General features: G+C 39.5%; 1 protein-coding gene across 2 annotated transcripts in view; it reads right to left on the reverse strand.

The window, feature by feature from the left end:
* Positions 1–23,599, reverse strand: part of SWEETIE (HEAT repeat-containing protein) — a 255,929-nt gene that overhangs the window by 151,879 nt on the left and 80,451 nt on the right. For both annotated transcript variants that reach the window (XM_087694844.1, XM_087694845.1), the window contains exon 15: positions 15,780–15,889. In XM_087694844.1, the coding sequence (XP_087550970.1) occupies positions 15,780–15,889 (110 nt within the window). The remainder of the gene's footprint in view (positions 1–15,779; positions 15,890–23,599) is intronic.

Raw genomic sequence — 23,599 nt, forward strand, 5'->3', positions numbered from 1 at the left:
TTTTTTAGGAGGAGTATTGCTCTTTAGAGTTATGGAGTCATTTATCTCCATGATAGTGGTATTAGTACTAGTCCCTTTCGAGTTAGATGTATTACTCCTTAGAGTTATGGAGTCATTTGTCTCCCTTGTAGTAGTATTACCCCTATAACTAGGCCCTTTCGGGTTTGATGTATTTCCCTCCTATGATATTGAGCTAGTACGCTCAGTAGATAATTTAGTTACTATTGCCTCAAGGGCTGTAAGATCTGGTTCGTCGTCCTGTTGTATTAAATCTTTTTCTCTAATACCACTTTGATTAGTATTATTAATCTTTTCGATTAAATCATTTATTTTTTATGTTGCACCTTCCATTGTCACCAAACATTTTGATAAAACGACTTTTATTGCTTTGTTATCCATCTGCGCCTTCTCTGCTCATCAGATCAACCAAAATATTAGTTTTCCAGGGATATATTAAATATCAAAATTATAATACGTAAAAAACAATTGTCACCACATTAATTGTTTATATTGTAGTAAATCCGGAAGCTTATTGAATATTAAACCCCTTACTTGGGTATTGTTGGTGCGGATTATGAATTTTCTAGGTAAAAGAAAGAAAATCAATTTATGAATTCCTTTCTTTACCACAAGTAATTCTTTTTCATTTGAATGGTATCGGCTCTCAGTGTCAATAAATGTTCCGGAGATGTATCGACAAATGTTTTCTTTTTTATCTATTTGTTCTTTTAGTATCACCCCCAACATTTGTTGGAAGCATCTGTTTCTAGTTGTTACATTGAATCATCAGCAGGCAATGTTAGTCGAGGCATATTTTCGGCAAGCTTTTTTAATATTTTGTATAGCTTGAGTTTCGATGTCTGTCCAAATCCACGGTGCACCTTTTTTAAGCAATTTTTGTAGAGGATGTCGTTTCAATGCTATATTGTCCAAAAATTCTTCAACGTAATTAATACAACCAAGAAATCTCTGTAACTGTTTAGCATCCATTCATTTATTGGGAAAGTTCTTTATTTTCTCTATGACATGACTTTATAATTCTATTCCCTTTGAATCTATCACAAACCCAAGGAATTCTATCCGTGTTTGGAACAATTCCATTTTCTTATATGAAAGATTAACACCATTATCCTTTGTTATTTTCAGAAATTTGTCAAGATGTTCCTTATGTTGTTTTAAGTTTTCGCTGAATATTAGAATATCATCTATATATATTATACAGAAGTCTGAGATGACTATGTAGATTTTATCCATTAATTGGTGATATTCTTGTGGTGCATTTTTCAATCCCATGGGCATGATGATCCATTCATAATGCCCTTGAGGAGTTGAGAATGCAGTATATTCGATGCTACTTTCTTCTAGCTTTAGCTGCCAGAAACCAGATTTGCAATTGAATTTGGAGAAAATATTCTTATTTCTGATTCTATTGATCAATAATGCTTTATTTGGCAAATAATAGCCATTGAGCTTGGTATATATATTAAGCTGCTTGTAATTGATCACAAGCCTAGCTTTTCCCCTTTTTATTTCGCTATGATTTCGCACCATAAAGGCATGTGAGCTATGAGGGCTCTTTGATTCTCGAATCAGACCCATATTGAGCAGTTCCTGTAACTGAGTTTTAAACTCATTCTGATCTTCTTGAGAGTATATCATTGGTTTGCACCGAATGATCTTTTCTTCTATTAATTCTATTTTCACAAAATGTTAGCGTCTTTCCCAAAACACCAAAGGATTTTCTCAACAAACTTGTTCAAATTCTTTTTTCCCTTTTTCTATTTCTTTGATAATTATTTCTTTTTCATATTCTATAGTTTCTAGGAGATTTATTCTGGTTATATTCCTGTTGTATCTTTTAGTTATTATATCTCTGTTACATTTTGTAACAAATATGACTTTGTCATAGGTTTGTTTGTATTCAAGAAAAAGGTTAAAGAAATCATTTCCTAAGATGATATCTAATCCATGTTTATTTCCTTGATAGGTTCGTGGAATTGTTACAATTATATTTTCTAACTGTATCTGAGCTCATTTGACTATCTGATCAAACTTATTAGGTTTTCCTCCTATATCCTTCCCTAATAAAGGAGATGTTTTTATCCATCAGTCACTAGGGAATCTCTCATTTCGCAATGGTTATTGAAGAACCATTATCTATGAAAGCAAAGTATGTCTTTACTTGTTCATTATGGACTTTTATTTTTATATAGATATTATCTATAGTATTCAAAAAGATTATTGACATTTCTCGGTCTGGATGATCATGTTATTTATCTTGAGAGTTAGAACTCCGTCTTGTATCTTATATGATTGGCATGACTCTAGAAATTTCATTCCTAGAATTATGGGATAGCTCTTAGATATTCCTTTGTCTACCATCATGGTTATATTCATGATCTGGCTATCTATTTTAATCACAACTTCACAGCTTTGATCAATATTCCAAGTATTACCAGTCCAATCCCTGTAAGGCATTTGTTGGTAAAGATTTGTCTTTGTGATTTTAGATGTTATATTGTCATTAGTATAATTCTTCCCTGCTCCTGTATCTATTAGGATTTCATGGATTTTCCAGTGTTGCCCATTAAAGTATTCTCCAAGAATTCTTAAATGTTTTGGAGTTTCTTCGTTATGAGCATGTATGTTTATCATTTCTTTTCCTTTATTATTGCTATTATTACTACTACCCCCCCCCCCCTCAAAAAATTGGAATGTTGTACTACTAATATGCCATCTTGTATACCCATTTGTGTTGGATGGTGTTGTTGGTCATCGAGAAGTGGTTTTGGATTTAAATCCAATCGCCATTCCTCGTTGTAAACTAGTAGTTTTTCTATTATAGGAAGGTCAACCTCCTCAAATGTGTTATATATTTCATCAATGGCAATTATATCCCGGTCTCGGAATTTAACCGAATGTACGGAATTAGTTAAGGCATAGCTTATTGCATAATGAATATGCAAGAAGAACTACAAAAAGAGAAAGAGGCACTAAAGGCATGTTAAAGGGAGGTTCATTCATGGGCAAAAGTGGAAAGACGACACAGAAGCAGATAGAAGAGGCCAGCCCATGGATTGAGGTGGTAAAAAAGACTTAAGTAATGACTTAAGTAATGAATGCTACTTTGGAAGAAGAGGCTAGGAGACGGGCTAGGGTTTTGCATGTACAGGTAGTAGGATGAAAGGAGAAGAGCAGCCCACAGGAAGATGCTAAGAAACTTGCTGACAAAATTGGGGCTTCAGATGTACCTAGTCACTGCTTGGAGAGTGGGGAAAGAGGACTCTAAGTCCAAGGCTCTAATTCTTCACTTTGGGAACACACAGAAATAAAAGGCCTTCCTCTCTAAGAGGAGAGCCCTCAAAGGTGAGAAGATTTATTTGGATGAGAACCTTACCCCAACACAAATAGCACATCGCAAAGAGCACATGCCCAAGGTATTGGAGGCTCGCAAAGAGGAAAAATGGGGTGTTTATAGGGACGGACAAGTTATCATCACTGACAAAAGGACCGCATGATGGTATGAGGCCTATGAGACACTTTAGATGTCAATATGGAATTGTAATGGAGCCCTACACTTGGATGCTCCTTACTTTGAAGATAGCTTCCGAAACATAGATATAGCAATGTACACAGAAACACACCAATGTAAAGGTAGCCAATTACCAAACATGCAAGGATACAAGTGGAAAAGTGCATTTCGTCCAACGGCTAGAATACCAAGAAGCACTAGGGGTTCTGGAGGTGTGGTCATACTATATCGAGAAGACCTCAAAGGGATAGTGCAAGTAATGAAGAGAGATGATGATGCATGATACTTTTGGATTAGGATACATGCAAGAAGACCACGGGATATATTCATTGCAATATGCTACTTTCCTCCCGCAAACTCTACCTATGCCACACAGGATGGATCGCCCTTTGATGTACTTTACGACAATATCATGAGATATGCTAGAATTGGGGACATATTATTAGTAGGAGATTTCAATGCACGCACTGGAGGTAGACACAATGACTTTTATATGCATGATAATGCCATGTTGAAAGAGATTGACATCCAAAACTTGAAGTATCCAAGAGACCAATCAGCATAGCAACAGATCATGCCATTTTGACATTCATGCTCGCTTGTGGACATATAAAACATGCAACACCGTGCCTCCCTAAACATCCCAAATACTACTTTATAGAAGAAACCTCACACATCTACAATGGTTCTCAACAGACCAAATTACATACATTGGACTTGAGCAGATCGTTGGAAGAACGTACAATGGATTTAGCATAGGCCATACATGGATCAACCATGTATGCATTCCCACACACCTTGCTCGAATGTAGACCCACACGCTCTACTACTCCCCAAAATAGCCAGTATGATGATGAGAGTGAAGTCACCCAAGCTCGCTTATAGAGAGAAGTGGAGCTAGGAACTTAGACACATCGTTAAGAAAAGATGTTCCTCAAATGCCTTGTGTGCAAGAAGAAAAGAGACTACTTAGCGAAAGTAGAAGCAGAGATATACCAGCTATTTTTGGGACGGGATAGCAAGAGTGCATCGAAGATGTTTCATGAAAGACAGTCCCCCCATATAGATTACATCACTAGATGCTTGGCTTGACTATGGGAGACAGCTATATGACTTGCCACGACAGCCACCTATGAAGCCCCCATAGGCATGTAGGCTAACACAATGATCTTTCTTCACCTAGAAAATGGTTAGGGATGCGAGTTATGGATTACAAAATGGGAGGGCATAGGATGAGGATGGACTAGTGGCAGAACATTTCTCACATGCATGTGATATACTAGCACCCATACTAGCACATATGTTCAATAGAGCAATATGTGAAGGCTTCCCTATGAGTTGGTTAGACAATACTATAATTCCACTATTTAAGAGTGGCAATCCCCTGATCCCTAGCAACTACATGACTATCATGATCTGTTATACTTTGGCCAAGATATATGGATCTATATTGGAGCATGAACTCAGTGAGTGGGCTCAAATGCAAGGCAACAGAGCACAAGGATAGGTAGGTTTCAAACGAGGATATACCACATTGGACCATATTCTCACACTTAGAGCCATTATTGACGAGGGTCGAGCCCGAGACAACAAGATCAATTCCTGCTTTGTAGACTTTTGCAAAGCTTTTGATACAATGCCTCGTACAGACATCATGCAAAGATTGCAAGATATTGGAGTACCAGAGGGTATACAATGGGGTATCCATGCATTATATGAGACAGTAACGGGTCATATACAGACACCTGGGGGTCTATCAAAGAGGATTGAGAGTACCATACAAGTGAAACAAGTATGTTTGCTTTCACCCACATAGTTTGGTCTATACATAGAGGAAATATCTAATTACATTGACCGAGAAGGAGCCGGAGCCAAACCTAGCAAGGGTGTTGATACCAATATTATTGTATGCAAATGATATTGTTCTCATTTGAGATTCACCGAAGGGATTGCAGTGCCACCTAGATGCTTTGCACATCTTCTATAGAGATAGAGTCCTCACAATGAACCTTGGGAAGACCAAAACCATGGTTTTCAATACTTTAGCAGCATGGATGACTAGATCTATGTACCAGTTCAAATTTGGGGGAGACATAGTGGAGCATGTGAGGAAATATGTTTACATAGGAGTCACCTTCTCTGGCCCACATTTTTCATTGAGAGGGGCATGAGAGGCACATCTGACACAAGGATACGTAGCACTAGGGGCACTCGAGAGTCAATGTGCTCACGTACAGTTCCAAGAACCCCGCACCAAACTATGGTTGTTTGACACCCTAGTCACACCTACACTACTATATGGAGTAGAGGTAAGAGGTTGCAGCTTGTACCACAAGGGTCTTAGCCCACTCACTGATCAGACTAGAGCAGAGAGGGATTATTATGATGGCTGGGATAGCATGGAAAGGCCATTGATCGTGATGATAGCACATGTGATTAGGAGTATGCCCTCCACTCCACATCCCATTGTCATAGCAAAGCTAGAGGAAGCACCTATAGTTACGGATGCACTCTTCAAGGCAGTGACCTTTTGGCACAGATTATAGAAGCTTCCATGTCATAGATACTCCAAATTGGTACTAGCTTCATCTAAACAACTAGCAGTAAGAGGTGAGAAGAACTGTTGGTTTTCACAAACGGACATAGATCCACCTACCACTCCCTCTAGGATCAAGGATGGAGTTCTACAGGAGTCATTTCTTGTCTCTCTAATGATGGTTTCACTATTCGACCAACATATATGGACACCCATCTATCCCATTGCATACGAGCTACTATCGCACAAATTCGCACCTCCTCACATAGGCTTTAGATGGAGACAGGAAAATGGACACATACCCTAGCAAAGGATAGGACTTACAAGCTTTGTGGTCGAGAGCCTAAGACAGAGAAGCACTACATATACAGATGTACAGTATACTATGACACACGAGGACGATACCACTCCCTCTTCTATGATGGTTCTAGACCCCTTCATCGCATCACGGAGTATGAGGACCAAAGAGGCGCCGCATAGCACTACTGCAATACCAAACGCTAGCTCATCTAAAAGGGACCCACACAGCAAGCAGTAACAAACTTTTTCTATAGACCCAACCCTACTGACACTACTAGCCTAGCAGAGACAGAGTGTCACGAGGACATGTATTTTTGAAACCTCACTTAACATGTGGTTTAATTTTTAATCACATGATTAAGTAAATGTCGCACATGTGAGGTGTAACTAGGGTTAGAGTAAATTTACGAGCTTGAGATCCGAGAAAATCATAGAATCTCAAAGGCAAAAGTTGCTATAAGTTATGTCGCACAAGTACTTGGTGGTATCTGGTGCCAGTTGTTGGCATAGGTCATTCATTTGGCCATAAGTGTCAATTGGTGACACTAGGAAAGTGATGTTTAATGGTACCTAATGCAAATCTGATAATCAAACATGACGCAAAGACACTCGAGAATGGAAGTTGCCTCGCCAATTTAATTATTGGCCAATCACATTATTTTTACGGCATCGAAATAATTATTAGATTCATTTTCAGTATTTAAAGATTCAAAATTAATATTTACTTATGGATAATGCTAGAAAAACCATTTGGGAAGGCTGCCACTTGTCAAAAATGCCCATGCAAGACTGAAAAACATCTTTAGAAACTATAGAGAGGCATTTTTAGGGTATTCAGCCTGCAAGAGAGAGAGAGGCGATACTACTGATCTAATTTGCAGCCATTGAAGGACCTTCTAAGGCAACCAAGGGCAGGAGAAGACCAATCAACAGCATGTGACAACATCTACATGCTGTTGAGACAAGGCAGCAGCAAGAAATTATAGATTTTCTTCTGTTCTTCGCGAAGAAAGTTTGAATTTTCTCTCTCCTCAGCATTCTCTCTCATCTCCCAAGCTTTCTCCAAAGATTACAGCATTGAGATCACCAGAGACTAAGAAATTTTAAATTTCTCTACTGTAAACCCTAATCTGCAAAGCAAAAATTAGGGTTTAGCAGCAACCTCGAGAAGCATCCCAAAAATTGGAAGCTCAAAGACATGGATTCAACAGGGCTGAAGCTGTTTTTAGCCTATTCAAGTAGAGGGATCAGCAAGTCATTGAACTTGGGGCATTTTCCATCTCCATCAAAGTGAGTAAAGACCAATTGATTACCCGAATCAAGGGGCAAATCAGATTGAAGACTTACTGGTCATTTTGGACAGCAAGGGGAGTTGGAATACCAAAAGGAATTGGGAGAATCCCATTGTACATCAAATTCTTCTTCAAATAAGTTGAATAAATACCGAAAGGGACGTTAGTTTTGGAGCAAACATGGTATCCAATGTCCAAGATTATATGATAAAGTGTGCATTTTAGTTTTGTGAATTTGTTAATTGCTATAAATAGTGCTTAATCAGGTTATTTACCACCCTATCCGAGGAGGAAAGCTAGTTACATGGTTCCATTGCCGGGATACCACTCAATCCCTTGATTTGGTGGGCCTGAGGCACCTAATTGCAAGCCAAAGCTTTGTGCTAGTGCTGACTTTTAATCTCAGCTAAGAAATTATCTCAATATATCTTCATACAGTAAGATGGACTCAAGCAGTGATAATGCCTCTCAGTATGAACATTCACATAGGAATGAAGGAAATGCAATGTCTAACCTTGGACAAGGCTCAGACCATGGACAACAAGCTGAAAATGTTGCTATTGGGCAGGATGCACAGCCTTTAAGGCATAAGAAAGCTAAAGACCAGCAAAGTGAAGAGGAATTTAATGACCAGTTTAAGAATCGGATGAGGACAGCGGCAAATCTCTTTGCTAAATTGGCAAAGAATCCTCAATTTACCCAATTTTTTAATACTCCAAAGAAGGACAGCCAAGGCAAGAAGAAGAACATGTCTTCTACACCTTTGGGACAGCAATATGCACCGAAGATAATGCCAAACTCTTCATTTGAAACTTTTAAAGATACTAATGAAATAAAATAGTTAGTATCTACAAGGTAAGGAATACAAATGCAAGGCCATCATGAAAGTGCCAATCCAATGGATTTTGGACAATCAGGCATGCATGCTATGATGGGGCAGCTAGGATATTTTGGTGGAAGCACGATTTTTCATGCTATGGATGGACAAGGACTCCATACGGGTATGTATGGCACAAATCCCTCTCGAATGCAGCAACTAATGCATGGCGTGCAAGGCCCAATGTATTCAGGTATGGCTGAAAATATACAAAACCCTATGTATGGCAGCATTGGCTTGATGCCTGGAGCACAAAGTAGCATGTTTGGTATTGCATCTGCACCCCCAAATGCTTATGGGTCTTAAAGAATGAATGTTGGTCATACAAATGCTCCGTTTGGCATTCATTTTTATGTAAATTCAGCAAATGCACCCTTTTTGCAGCAGCCAGCGTATGACAACTTGACACCCAAAGGGCAGCAAAAGGAGGGTGGAAAAGCAATGAAGTTTGAGTCCTTCAACGGTGTACAAGATAGACTGAAAGCTTTGACTTTCATTCAGACGCTTGATGCAGCCTATTCAGGGGGGAGCTTCACGGAGTCCTCGAAGATTCGAAAGGAAGCCACTTTCTTAAAAGGGAATACATTACAGTGGTGGTCCACTCTTTTGATGCAAGATAGAGCATCATCAACATGGGTACAATTCAAGCAAATGTTTGCATCGAATTGGTTAATAAGTACCTTTGAGGTGGACATCATGACAGCTTGGAATAAGCTGGATGGTAAGAAATGAAAGAATTTGGAGCAATATAATAAGAGGTTTTGGGATGCATTGCTGCCTATTACTTCTTATCACCCCATACCCCTTCATGAGCAAGAGGAAAAATATGTTTGTGAGCTGCCCAAAGAAATCAAGGATTTTTGGATTAAATCCACTGTGTCGAGCATGTCTCAGCTCATAGAGACTACTACTACAGCCGATGCTTTGCTGCATGGGAAGGATTCGGGCTTCCTAGAGAGTGGGGAGAAGCCGAATAAAAAGTTGTTTAAGGCTGAGAAAAGAGGCAGATTTGAAAATCAGTCTGAAAAGATGCCAAAACAACAAAAAAAGGGCTCGAAAACATTGGCACGATGTAGGGAATTGATGGCTGCAAATAAATGTTTTATTTGTGAACAGGAGGGTCACGTTACAAGGGACCATCCCAATAGACAGCAAGCTGGAAAATCAGAAAATTAGGGAGATTATAAAGGAAAGAAACCCAAAACATCAGTGGGATTGGTGCCCGATGTTATTAGTGATCAGCCCAATGATGATGCTACTGAGTTGTGCAGAGCATGGGGCAAAATTAGGAATCAGCATGCACTGTTTTTCTTTGATAATGGTGCACAAGCCAACTTCATCTCTATTGACATGGCCGCCCATTTGGGCATTAGAGAGGATGAGATGGAACCCATAGGGGAAGTTGGAATGGCATGTAAAGGCCATGCACAGTTCGTCACACTGCTCATTGGAAACCTTCGGTTGCATATACAAGGATATGTGGACAGTGAAGAGTTCTTCATTGCCCCACTTGAGGATTGTGATGTATTGCTTGGTGTGCCATGTTGACATCGTATGCATGCAGTGATTGATTCTCGTGCAAAAAAAATCACTATTCAGCATAAGGGAAAGGTACTCACACTTGATGTAGTCTTAAAAGATGAATCTGTCCCTGTTGTATCTACAACTGTCATTTCTTACGTAATGAAAAATCATCTTTCAGCATACTTGGTTTTTACTAAGGATAAAGATGATAGTGAGAATGTTGGGAATATGTCTAAGTTAGAGAGGGATCGCATGTCATTTCTGAAAATGTATGTTGATTGCTTCTCTCAGTCACTTCCAGGGCAACTAACACCTGAAAGGCCATAAGATCATGGCATAGACCTTATCCCTCGAAGTATCCCACCTAATAAGCCACCCTACAAAGTCAATGCATCCCAACAAGAGGAGATTATGAGTCAAGTGAATGAGCTATTAGAAAAAGGGCTAATTCAATCGAGTACATTTCCTTTTTATTCTCTTGTGCTTTTGGTACAAAAAAACGATGGTTCATGGCGTATATGCATTGATTATCGTGCTCTGAGAAAGATCGCGATAAAGAATCGATTTTGATTCCTCGGATCGATGATGTTATGGATAGATTGCAAGGGACAGCCATATTTAGCCGTATAGATTTAACAAGTGGATATCATCAAATACGCATTTGACCGGAAGATGTGCCAAAGATAGCTTTTAGGACATCTTTTGGATTGTATGAGTTCCTTATTATGCCTTCTAAACTTACGAATGTTCCTGTCACTTTTAATCGGATGATGGATTGTATCTTCACGCCACATAGAGGGTTTATGGCACTTTCTTTGATGACATGATTGTCTATTCAAAGAATGAGGCAAAGCATAGAAAACACTTGGACATTGTGTTCAATGAACTCCATGAGCATAGGCTAGTTATCAATGACAAGTAAATTGAATTCTTCTTGTATGAAATCTACTTTTTGGGGCATATTGTATCGGCTGATGATATTTGCATGAACCTTGCAAAGGTTGAGGCAATACGATCATGGCCACCTTTGAGAAATGTGTATGAGATCCGCAGTTTCTTGGATTTATGTTCTTACTACAAGAAGTATGTACTCAGATTTACTAAAATTGCGTCTCCATTGCATGCCAAGATGTGCCATTTAGATGGAAAGCAGTGGAAATTTCAGCATTTGAAAAGTTAAAGGAAAAGATGACTTCAGATCCTGTGCTTGTATACCCAATCTAAGGAAGTCATTCATAGTTCAATGTGATGCATGTGGTGACAACATTGGGGCTGTTCTTATGCAAGATGGCTGAGCTGTGGCTTATGAGAGCCGAAATCCCTATGGTGCAGAAAAGAATTTATAGGTCTATGAAAAAGAGGTCTTAACGGTAATTCATGCACTGTCTACGTGGAAACATTATTTGTTGGGGACTGATTTTATAGTGCAGACAAACCATCAAACTTTGAGGTACTTTCTAACGCAGACAAAGTTGTCAGAGAAGCATATGGAATGGGAAAATTTTCATTGTATGTTTCATTTTCAGATTGTACATATTGATGGTAAAAAGAATGTTGTAGCTGATGCACTGTCATGTAAGCCACAAATTTCAGCCGTCGACATGGCTTATCACATTGAGTTGGATGCCATGAAAGAGCAATATGTTGCTGATTCAAACTTTGCTAATGTTTATGATCAGCTTTCCAATGGCCAAAGGTATGAACACTTTGTGGTAAGATATGGACTTCTGATAATGCATGGACGACTGTGTGTCACAAAGCAGTTAAGGCCTAGAGTTATCACTGAAAGTCGTGCTCCTCCGTATGCAGGATACAGAGGTATTGATACCATGGTCAAGGCAATGGAGCATTTCTTTTATTGGTCAACTTTGAGGCATAATGTAGAACAGTTTGTTAAGACATGCATCATATGCCAGAAGGTAAAGTATGATAGGCAAAAGATGCCAAGTTTGTTGCAGCCCTTGCCTATTCCAGATAGGCCTTGGCAGAGCATTGCAATGGACTTTATTTTTTAGCTTCCTAAGACACCTACAAGGAATGATGGGATATGGACTATCATTTGAAAGTTTAGCAAACAAGCCTATTTCATTCCGATGAGGAAAAAAATAAAGACTGATCATATGGCACGATTGTTTTTGTAGCACATCTTTTAAGTATCATGGTATGCCACAGTCAATCATTAGTGATCGAGACCCCCGGATGACCAATTTCTTTTGAAAGGGGTTGTTTGAGAATATTGGTACCATGCTGAAAGTCTCATCATCCTTCCATCCGCAAACAGATGGTCAATCTGAGGAAACAAATTCCACAGTGTTAGATCTTTTGAGGTACTATGTTTTAGACCACAAGACACAATGGGAGCTGTATTTTCCCTTGTTTGAGTTTGCTTACAACAACACAATGCATAGTTCTACGGGCAAAGCTCCAGTTGAGATGGTTGAAGGTGGCAAGAAGGTACCACCTATTCTAGAAACTAAGGATAAGATCTTTGAGGCTGATCCTTATGTGGAAAACTTGGATGTAGCCTATGCAAAGATAAAATATGCACTTCAAAGATCACAAGAAAAGTAAAAGAGGACACTTGATCGCCAAAGACATGCTTTGCAGTTTGCAAAGGGTGATTATATATTGCTGCGTTTTGAAAAAGCAAGGCTGAAAAAGATGAAAGGAAGAGAAAGATTGTATCCAAAGTTGAGTATGAGATACTATAAGCCCTTCGAAGTATTGGAGAATATTAGCGATGTGGCATATCGGCTGAAATTACCTCCACATTGGCGGATACACAATGCCTTTCATGTTAGTTTGTTGAGGCCTTTTCATAGTGATGTACCAGAGGATATGTCTGTTGAAATTCAGCCTAAGGTTGAGGAACAAGATGAGATTTTGGTGCGCAAGCTGATTTTGACGCATAAGGAAAAAAAAGTCAAATGTAGAGTTTCCAAGAGATACTTGGTGAAATTTCAAAATTATTCACCAATGGATGCCAAATGGATGGAAGAGGATAACTTGACAGAACATCCTCAATTGTTGCAGCTTTACCTAGATGCCTTTCAATTAGAGCTGACTATAGTTTCACTTTAGTTTGGGCTCCGTCAAGTTCAATACAGCAAGGGTCCGTAGTATTGCCTGATGCTGCTCAAGGGGGAGGTAGCACTTCCAACAGTATGTTTGCCATGAGGTCACTACTTAGTGTACTAGTCACTGTGAGATGTATGCAGATGCGTATGAGTTCCGCCCGAGCACTAAACTATACTTTTGCATCAGCTTATGATCAATTTAGCACGAATTTTGCCTCAATTTTGAGACAAATTCTGATCAGTTTCAGCACAGCTTTTTATTAGCTTAAGAATCGTTTATGGTCGCTTTTGGGATCAATTTTGCATTAGTTTTTGCATTGATTGCACGTCAATTTTTGCAATGAGTTTGTGATCACTTTGGGGTCATATTTGAAATAGTTTGTGATCAGTTCTCAAATCAGCAAGTCATCAATTTATGATCAAATTATGCTCAATTTTCAATGGTTTACATTTGGTTCCATGGACAACAACATATGTTATAATGCCATTGATGTTTTAGCCATGGTTTATGCTTGGTTATGCTATGCTATGGTTTGGTTTTGCCAGATGAGTTGAGCTCATGAGAAATAGATATGTCACATGAAAATCTGACAATGTTTTTGAGATTCTTTGTGAGTCTTATGTTATATTATGATTGGTTGGTAATTTTCAGCATGTGTTGAGCATATGGAATGGTTGAGCAACAACGCACAATGTTGTGTTAGCTATGATGCCTTGTGAAAATTCGAATCCACTATTTTGCTTTTAATGGATTTGGCAGTGCAATCTATGACGATTTCAAGGATTTTAACTGGGAGGGCTGTCATGAAGACATGTCTTTTTAAAACCTCAGCATTACAGATTTTCTTCAGTTCTTCACGAATAAAGTCTAAATTTGCTCTCTCCTCAGCATTCTCTCTGATCTCCCAATCTTTCTACAACCTCGCTCTAAAGATTACAGCATTGAGATTACCAAAGGCTAAGAAATTTCAGATTTCTTTGCTGTAAACCCTAATCTGCAGCAGCAAAATTAGGCTTTAGTAGCAACCTCGAGAAGCGTGCCAGAAATTGGAAGCTCGAAGACTTGGATTCAACAGGGCTGAAGCTGGTTTAGTCAAATTCAAGTGGAGGGACTAGCAAATCAATGAACTTGGGGCATTTTCCATCTCCATCAAAGCAAATGAATGCCAATTGATTGTCCGAATCAAGGGGCAAATCAGATTGAAGACTTACTAGTCATTTTGGACAGCAAGGGAAGTTGGAATACCGAAAGGGATTTGGAGAATCCCATTGTACATCAACTTCTTCTTCAAGTAAGTTAAAAAAATAACAAAAGGGGCATCAATTTTGGGGCAACAGGGTGTCCAATGTCTAAGATTATATGGTAAAGTGTGCATTTCAGTTTTGTGAACTTTTTAATTGCTGTAAATAGTGCTTAATGAGGTTATTTCCCACCCTATACGAGGAGGAAGGCTGGTTACACAAAGCCATCATGCCAGACACCTTACATGCCACGCCGTGGAGTCACATTGGATAGAGCCATTTCCCTTCATCAAGCACAACAACCCCGTCTACCAAGACCACGTTCAAGGAGACCACACCACACTCGGATTAGAGATATTATCACAAGACACCAAAGACTCACCATTGTGCAAATCAATGAAGCAGCTAGGGACCACATCATAGCCGAGATCACGGGTAGATCTTGAGATCAGCTACAGCCTATAGTCTCCACCACATTTTTGTACATGGTTCTATCAGATCCAGTTCTCCTTTTCTTTTATTTTCTACCGATAGGACAACACTACACGTAGTTCAACCCTAGTATAGTCTCATTGTATAGTTATTCTCAACATGGTTTCACAGGCCACCCACTTATTTTTAATGTTATATTTACCTTACTAATGAGGTGACATTAGACCTGGATGTACTCTAGATTTTGTCTCATAGGCCACATTGGCCTTATGTAGACATTAATATGTGTGTGTGTGTGTGTGTGTGTGTGTGTGTGTGTGTGTGTGAGCGAGAGAAACAATTGCATACAAACATCCCTTCATGTCTTGAATATAACCGGTTTGAAATCTGCAGTATGAACACAATAAAGCTAAACTAGCTCTGCAAAATATCCTGTTCAGATCTTAAAACAGTGTGAAAACAGTTTCAAAAACTAGTTCCCAGCATAACCATTTCAAATCCTCTGCAGTATAAATGCAGTCTTTTTGCCAAGTGGTTCAAAACTGAACCTGTTCAGATAGTTGCAATGTGAAAATGGTCATCTAAAATACCCAGCTCACAAGTGTGAACTGCGAACAGAATTCCCCTGAACTTGTTAGATCCAAACCAGCTCAAGAGGCCTACAATGTCAAAGAAGATTTATGAGGTAAGCTCTAAAGGTTAATGAAGCTTTAGTAAGCTTACCTAGCTTTAGGCATGTGTGACAGCATAGTCACACAGACTTTTTTAGAGTGGCAGGCACATCGGATACTTCAGAGCACACCTCAATTAGACACATGGATCCACCATGGGAGTTACTTTGGACAGAGCCACATAGAGATGTAGATCACAACTAACCATGCCAGTGCACACCCCACTAGAGGTACCACCAAAGGATAAACTCTTCGGCTTGTGCATTACAGATCAGCTCAACAATATCATGTCTTACCGAATTTCAGTTGCTAAATTTTCTTCAGCTTTCTTGAGTCGGGACTCAGTATTCCCTCCAAAAGGTATTGTCCACAATGCAATAATGTCAAACTCTTGCTCTTTTATCTCCTACATTCACCAAAACAGCCTCATGCATCAGTTATGAAGACAGAAGATAATGCAATAATGTCAAATTCTTGATGTTTTATTTCCCATATTCATTAAAAGCAAGTAATATATAGTTCACATATTCACACTAAAGCAATTTCATGTTTTGCGTGTCATAGGCTTGACAAATTTCATTTCAAGAAATGTTGTTCGCGTAAATTTCTATGCTCCTTGCATAAGCCACTTGACTTTTCGAAAATCAAACACAAAGAATATTAAACCTTGCCAAGTATTTATTATGTTTGAGAACTGTTCTAGTATAATGTAATCTTCCTGTCAAGATATTGTACCCTTTTTACCACCACAAGTGCGGAGAGGTTCGCCATCAGTTGAATGGAAAAGTTGAAACACTCCTACACACTCATCAGGTGTTGTGCTTGACATGAAAAAGAATAATCATCATATGTATTGAAGCAGAAGCAAGTGAGCAACATTAGCAAGACTGATCAGCATGGCAATCCATCCAAGACCGACGGATTGATTTTTGACAAAGCTGCTAAGCTTGTCGAGCAAGATGACCTCACCCACAAGAACATCACAGTCATCTTTTATTGCCATCTCAATTATTACATGTCTAGATCACTAAAAACACAACCATTGGCATTCCCTCACAACTAGTGCATCAAATTCAGACATCAGGAAAAATCATAGTGGTGAAAGAGAATAGTGCGCTTGACATGAAAAATAATAATCATCATATGTATTGAAGCAGAAGCAAATGAGCAGCATTAGCAAGACTGATCAGCATGGCAATCCATCCAAGACCGATGGATTGATATTTGACAAAGCTGCTAAGCTTGTCGAGCAAGATGACCTCACCCACAAGTACATCACAGTCATCTTTTATTGCCAGCTGAATTATTATCAGGATTATTACAAAAAGAAAGGCAATTATATTACATTGTCGATGATTAACCTCTTTCAATAAAACATATATATGTAATAATGTCTAGATCAGAAAAAATACAACCATTGGCATTCCCTCACAACTAGTGCATCAAATTGAGACATCCGGAGAAATCATAAAGAAAAGTCATTTTTTATAATTTGTAATTGCAAGACGATGGTTCAAGTGAGAAGATCTTAGGGATTTCAAGCTGTCATTACATGAGATTGCAGGTTAAGATTGTAGGTTAAACAAACCTGCATTTACTACCCACCTGGGTGGTCATTTTTTACACTTCTCTGTTTATAACCTTAGAGGATTTTTGATACATGGCAGATAGACAAATGAAGGCATGGATTTCATCCAAGCAGACCATTCATCCCCTCCCATGGACTATTCTTGGTCGTCATCCTATCCATGTGGACCATCACACATGATTCCAGGCAATGAGCTGCTGTCTTCCACCATTCAACAACTCATGGTGTCTGCCATCGAAAGTGCCACATGCCAAGGCTGACCCATCACGCAGGTCTCAACCACCTACCATGCCCCAAGGCTGACTTGTCATAGCTGCCTTAATTGCACCGCATGGACCTCCAACTCCACTAGCCATTGCCCAATGCCTACCGCCCCTCATCTAGCATTGCCACCTTCTCTCTCCCCAACACACACACATCATCTTCTATCTTCTCTCCCCAACAAAAACACTCATCTTTCTATTTGACTTTCTCTCTCTTTGACAAGCCAATCTTTCTCTCCTTGAAATGGCCATCTTTCTCTCTCCTCGACATGTTTCACAGGCTCTCTCTTCAATACCAAAAACATTAATCTTTGCCTCACTTCAATCTTGATGTTATTAAACATCAACATTAATGATAAAACTAAACACATGACGATAAAGGTAATCCTAACACTAAATGTTATACCAGAATTAAAAACGACAACAAACCCAGGTGACTAATGCCTATCCGAGCAACAAAATCTTCCCTACTACTAGAGATAAGACTCCAATGGCCTCAAAGTGGTATCTTCCAACGCCCAGATTGTCACACAACTAAAGAAACCTACGCAATAGCATTTACTCCAACACCATCCCAAACCCGAGTACAGAACAAGAAACATACCTTGTTGGACCCACCATCTGCAACACATACCCCCCATGTATGCCCCTCTCACTAACAACATCCTGTGCAACCCTATATGAGATAAAAATGTATCTATCAATCACAGACCATCATGGTCCCATGAGTGAACGCTGGTTTTGGGCATATAATCATATCCCATCCCAGATAGCAAGTTGACAGTCTGCTACCAATGAAACCTTCCCCTAGTACCCAACCTATACAATTAACACAACAAAATGTACCCTTGCAAAGGACATAATAGGAATGGACATTAAACTCACCTGCCAACCATAGAACCAAATGGGCTCCCCCCTAAGCCTAGGAGTCACAACCATATCCAAAGAGATGGTCTCCCATACCACCAACCCACACCATCACAGTTGTTGGAGTTTCAAAAATGGCAAAACAGAAACACGTTTCGGAGTCACAAAACAGAGTTTCAGCTCAAGGCCGAAGCAATGAAATGGGAAAACAGATTTTATATCCATTTCTAGGAACATTTTAATATTAGACATATGTGAAGGGATAATACTATTTGTAAGTTGAATCTTTACACAAAAACACTTGAATTCCTCAACAATGTAGAGTATATATGTGACATCAAAAGAGATTTGATTGGTATACATCGTTCTACCAAAGTTTGTAAAATCACAATCCAAGAGTTTCAAAAACTTTGAAGATTAGGATTTAGAACTCAATATAAAAGACTACAATACACCAAGAGTGATGATGTCAATAGTCAACAGTCATAGACTCATATTTTCATTTATGTCTTATAGGCTCAAAAAGGAGAATACTTGTTAAACAATGAACACAAAAAATAATACATGCAACATCATTCAAATACCAAATGATCCATGAACATGATCAATAAGTCTAGAAAGTATATTGTAGAATGTATTGCCACATGATCTTCATTCTCAGAACTACCTAGTATGAATCATGATATATCCACTATCATCTATGATTTAAAAAGTCACCCCGCATCATCCAAATTTGAGGTAAAACAACTGCAAATTTGAGGGAAAACAACTTCAAATAATGTGGATAGGAAAGGAAAAGGATAAGTCGGTGTAAGGATGAGGGGTTTTGGGTTTAGGGCTGTAAAAAGTAATAGATTTTCAAGGAGCAAAGCCAACAGAAGTAGCAACTAAGGAAAATAGAGGAAAATGGGTGCAATCTGCATGCAAGGATGCGAAATGACCAAAATGATCTAGAAAGATCAACTAAGGAGAGTGAGCAACAGTAAAAAAGGATGGAAAATAGAGGAAAATGGGTGCAATCCGCATGCAAGGATGCAAAATGGCTAAAATGATCTAAAACTCTAGTTAGTTGATGGAAGGCTGGTTAGGTCAACACTTGACATAAACATAAGTTGTACTTTCACTCTATCTTTCATTCTAGCAAGTACACTCTTCTCTTTTTGCTTCAGCTCACTCTCTTGCTGTCATTGCATCCCAAGGTGACAATTCTACAGAAATTCTAGCTCTAAGATACAAATTTCTTCAATTTCTTTGAAATTTTAGAAAGAAAGGGACACGCACTCCAAGGCAAGCACCAAGCAGTACAGCAGCATTTAATTGTTGTTACAGTCACATTGAGCAAAGAATTTTGGAAAAATTCAATAAATTTTGGTAAGAATCAGCATAAGCTACTGTATTTTGTACTTTTGTGGGCACACATTTCGAGGCGAGTGTGGTACAACAATATAGTGCTGCTGATTTGGGTGGCATTGTGCACACTCTCGCATTTGAGTGACAATTTGGTACTTATTTCTTAATCCCATGGGGGATTTTGGTACTCTGAGGAGTATACTCTATACTTCAACATTGAAGTATTTGGCTGCAGATTTTTGTCTATCATTGACAGCATGGCACATTAGGGGAATAATGATCAAAGCAACATCCTTGGTGTCCTCACTCAGGAGGACAAACTTGACAAACTACCCACAGTGGAGTTTTATGGTCCGTAACCTTCTTGTGGCAAAGGACTTCTGGGACTATGTTACAGGTGATTTGCAATGACCAGGAAGTCTTGCACCTCAGACACCTCAAGGTAACGCTCGAGGATAGGTTGCTGGTGATGCTGCTAGTGGTATTGGTGCTGCTGCTACTGCTCCCCCTCCTCTCCCTCCTACCAAGGATTAGAGGAAATGGGACTCAAAAGATGCACGGGCACTTTCTTTGATTGCCTTGTCAGTGTAAAGGGCAATTATTCCGCACATTCGGTCTTGTAAGACCTCAAAATCAGCATTGGATGTACTTGAGCGTATGTTTGCAACACGCAATGAGAGCAAGAGATCCTATCTCCGCAAAGAGTTGAGACCAATGTGGCCATGGATGAGGATGATAGCATGACAAAGCACCTTACTCACATACACGATTTGCGTGAGCAACTACTCAATGTTGATGAGGTCATTCAGCGTGTTGAATTGGTAAACATCACACAGAGCTCTCTTCCAGAGTCATATCTTGGTTTCCACACCTCTTTAATGTTGTCTTTTGGGGGGGGGCAACAGCCCCTTACATTTGTGAAGTTGGAAGGCCTCTTGCTGCAAGAGGAACAGACTCGGAAGAATGTGGCATTGCGTTCAGGTGATGTGGCTATGCTTTCCAAGTTCAAAGGCAAAGGAAAAGTCAAGCAAAATGTAAAAAATCAGCAAAAGGGTGATGCTAGACAGCCATCAAATAAGGTTGTCCAAGACACAGAAAAGACTAAAAAGAAGGGGAAATGCCATTATTGCAATAAGTCCGGCCACTATATCGATGAATGCGGAAAGAGATTGGCCAAAGAGAATAAAAAGAACTCCGGTTTGGTTGTCCAAGAAACATCAACCAGCCAATCTATTGATGATGATACTTTAACCAACTTTGTAGAGGAGGACCATGCATTTCTCACATGCAGTTATGATTCTTCAATAGCTGATTCAGCATTTAATACTGTTGAAACGCAACAAACATAGTATTTTGACAGTGGGGCGTCAAAGCACATCGCTTCCAGAAGTGTTTCTTTACCTCTTTGCATTCAGCCCTTGTTGGCAAGCGTGTTACATGTGCAAACAGCAGCAGTTCTGATGTATGTGGCATTGGGACAGTCACTATTACTGCTGCAGATGGTTGTGATTTCATGCTTCTAGATGTCTTGTTTGTACCAGGCATTACAAAGAACTTGTTGTCTATCTCTGCTTTTAATAAGCATGGCTTTCAGGTCATCTTGAGGATGACAAATGCATTGTTAGAGACAAAGAGATGGATTATGCATTAAGGCTATTCGGCACCCTACATAAGATCTATTTTTGTTGGATACATATGACAGATAGTCTCATGATGCTTTAGCAGTCACTACTCTTTTGCCCGCTATGCAAAATGAAAAGCTATGGCATGCCCACTGTGGACACATGAGCATTGGGAGTTTGATGACCCTTCAGAGGTGTCATATGGTAGATACATTGCCTCCAGTGGAGACTCCGCCTCCTCATGCATGTGAGGGATGTATTTTGGGTAAGATGCATAGGTTTGCCTTCAAAAAGGATGGTGCAGTGCGTGCTCTCCGAACAATGCAGCTTATTCACTTTGATGTTTGGTGCTTTCGAAGCTTGGCATAGCAAGAAACCGAAAGTAGACTACTTTCGGGTGATTACTTGCATAGCCTATGCACATGTTCCGATTGTAAAATGCATATTTATTGGCTACAATTCAAAGAGCAAGGGCTATCGCTTGTATGACCCATGCACAAAGAAAATCTGTCATTAGGGATGTCCTATTTGCTGAAAATGCTGCATTTTCACATGATCAATTTCAAATGCAAGTCACCCATGACATTGGTGATGTCTTTGACGGTCTTTTGCCACTTACTTTGGAGTTTGTGCCTGCTGTAAATGGCAGGACAGACTTAATACAGCAAGCTGTTGCTGCACCATATGCTCCTAAACAGCAGGGTATCAATGATGGTTTGCCACATGCAGTGGAAGAAGCAGTACAGCATGAAAGGGCTGCTGTAAATGCAGCCAAGACAATCCCAAGATGGCTGTTACAGACTCTCCAAGAGAGTAAAATGGATGCTCCTATACCTCAACGCACTAGAAGGGCTACTAGAAATGCAGCAAATGATGCATGGGGGGCACATTTGATTGATTTTACGGAAGTAGATGATTGTGATGAGCATGTGTTTATGAGCTCACTATTGAATGATGATGAGTCTACTTCCTTGGACGAAGCTCAACAAGATGTACATTGGATGCAGGCCATGCAGGATGATTTAGACTCTATTGCCACTAACTCTACACGAGATCTTAAAGATTTACCACCTGGCAAGAAGGCCATTGGCACAAAATGGGTTTTTAAACTCAAACGCAAGGCTGATGGTATAATTGACAGGTACAAAGCACGGTTGGTAGCAAAAGGCTATGCACAAAAAAAGGGCATAGATTATGAAGAAACTTTTGCTCCTACATCCCCTATGAGTACAGTGAGACGTGTGATTGTTATGACTGCAAATTATGGCAGGAAAGTACATCAGTTGGACATTAAGACAGCATTCTTGTTTGGGGATTTGCAACAGGATGTTTATGTGTCACAATCTCCAAGGTTTGTGGTTAAAGGGAAATAGCACATGGTATGCAAGCTGCATAAAGCTCTTTATGGTCTCAAACAAGCTCCTCGTGTATGGTACTCCAAAATTGATGCTTATTTGGCTAGCAAAGGGTTCAAAAATAGTCCAACTGCTCCCACTCTATACATTAAGAATGAGGGGGGGCACTTGCTAATTCTTTATGTAGGTGACATGCTGCTCATTGGATCTATAAAAGAAAAAATTGCAGATTTTAAGGCTGAATTAAAACATGCATTTGCTATGTTGGATATGGGCTGTCTACACTATTATTTGGGGATTCAATTCACCCAAAATCAGCATGGTATCATCATGTCATAGTCACAATATGTGGATAAGTTGTTACATAGGTTTAGTATGCAAGATTGCAAACTATGTGCACTCCTATGGAGCCAGGCTTAAAGCTGTCTATGCATAATGGTGAAGAGATGTCTAATGTTGCAATTTATAGCCAAGCTCTCAGCTGTCTTATTTATCTTTGAAACACACGCCCTAACATTCAGTATGCAGTATCTCAAGTGAGCAAGTATATACATAGCCCACGGACCATACATTGGCAAGTTGTTAAGCGGATCTTTAGATATTTGCAAGGTACTCAGTCACATGCATTATTATTTCCTAGGGGAGGAGACTTGCACTTACAAGCTTACAGTGATTTAGATTGGGCTGGTGATGCAGACACTAGGCAGTCTACTAGTGGACATTGTTTCTTTCTAGGCCGTTCATGCATTTCATGGCTAAGCAAGAAACAGCCTACAATGGCTACCTCGTCTTGTGAGGCTAAGTACAGAGCAACCTTCACGGCAACAATAAAATGTGTATGGTTGTGCAGATTGTTGGCTAATCTACATTTACCATTGGAAGGTCTTACACCCATTCTTTCTGATTGTTAGAAAGCTACTGTAGTAGCACAAAATCCTCTATTTCATGCTCGCATGAAACACATAGAGGTGCATTACCATTATGTCAGAGAGAGATGCTATGCAAGAGAGATCAGCTTGATGTATGTACCCACACAAAAAAATGTTGCAGACATTTTCACCAAGGCACTAC

This window comes from Lygodium microphyllum, chromosome 15 (genome assembly GCF_053477565.2).
Source record: "Lygodium microphyllum isolate KBCC chromosome 15, Lygodium_microphyllum_v1.1.10, whole genome shotgun sequence".
Classification (NCBI taxonomy): domain Eukaryota; kingdom Viridiplantae; phylum Streptophyta; class Polypodiopsida; order Schizaeales; family Lygodiaceae; genus Lygodium; species Lygodium microphyllum.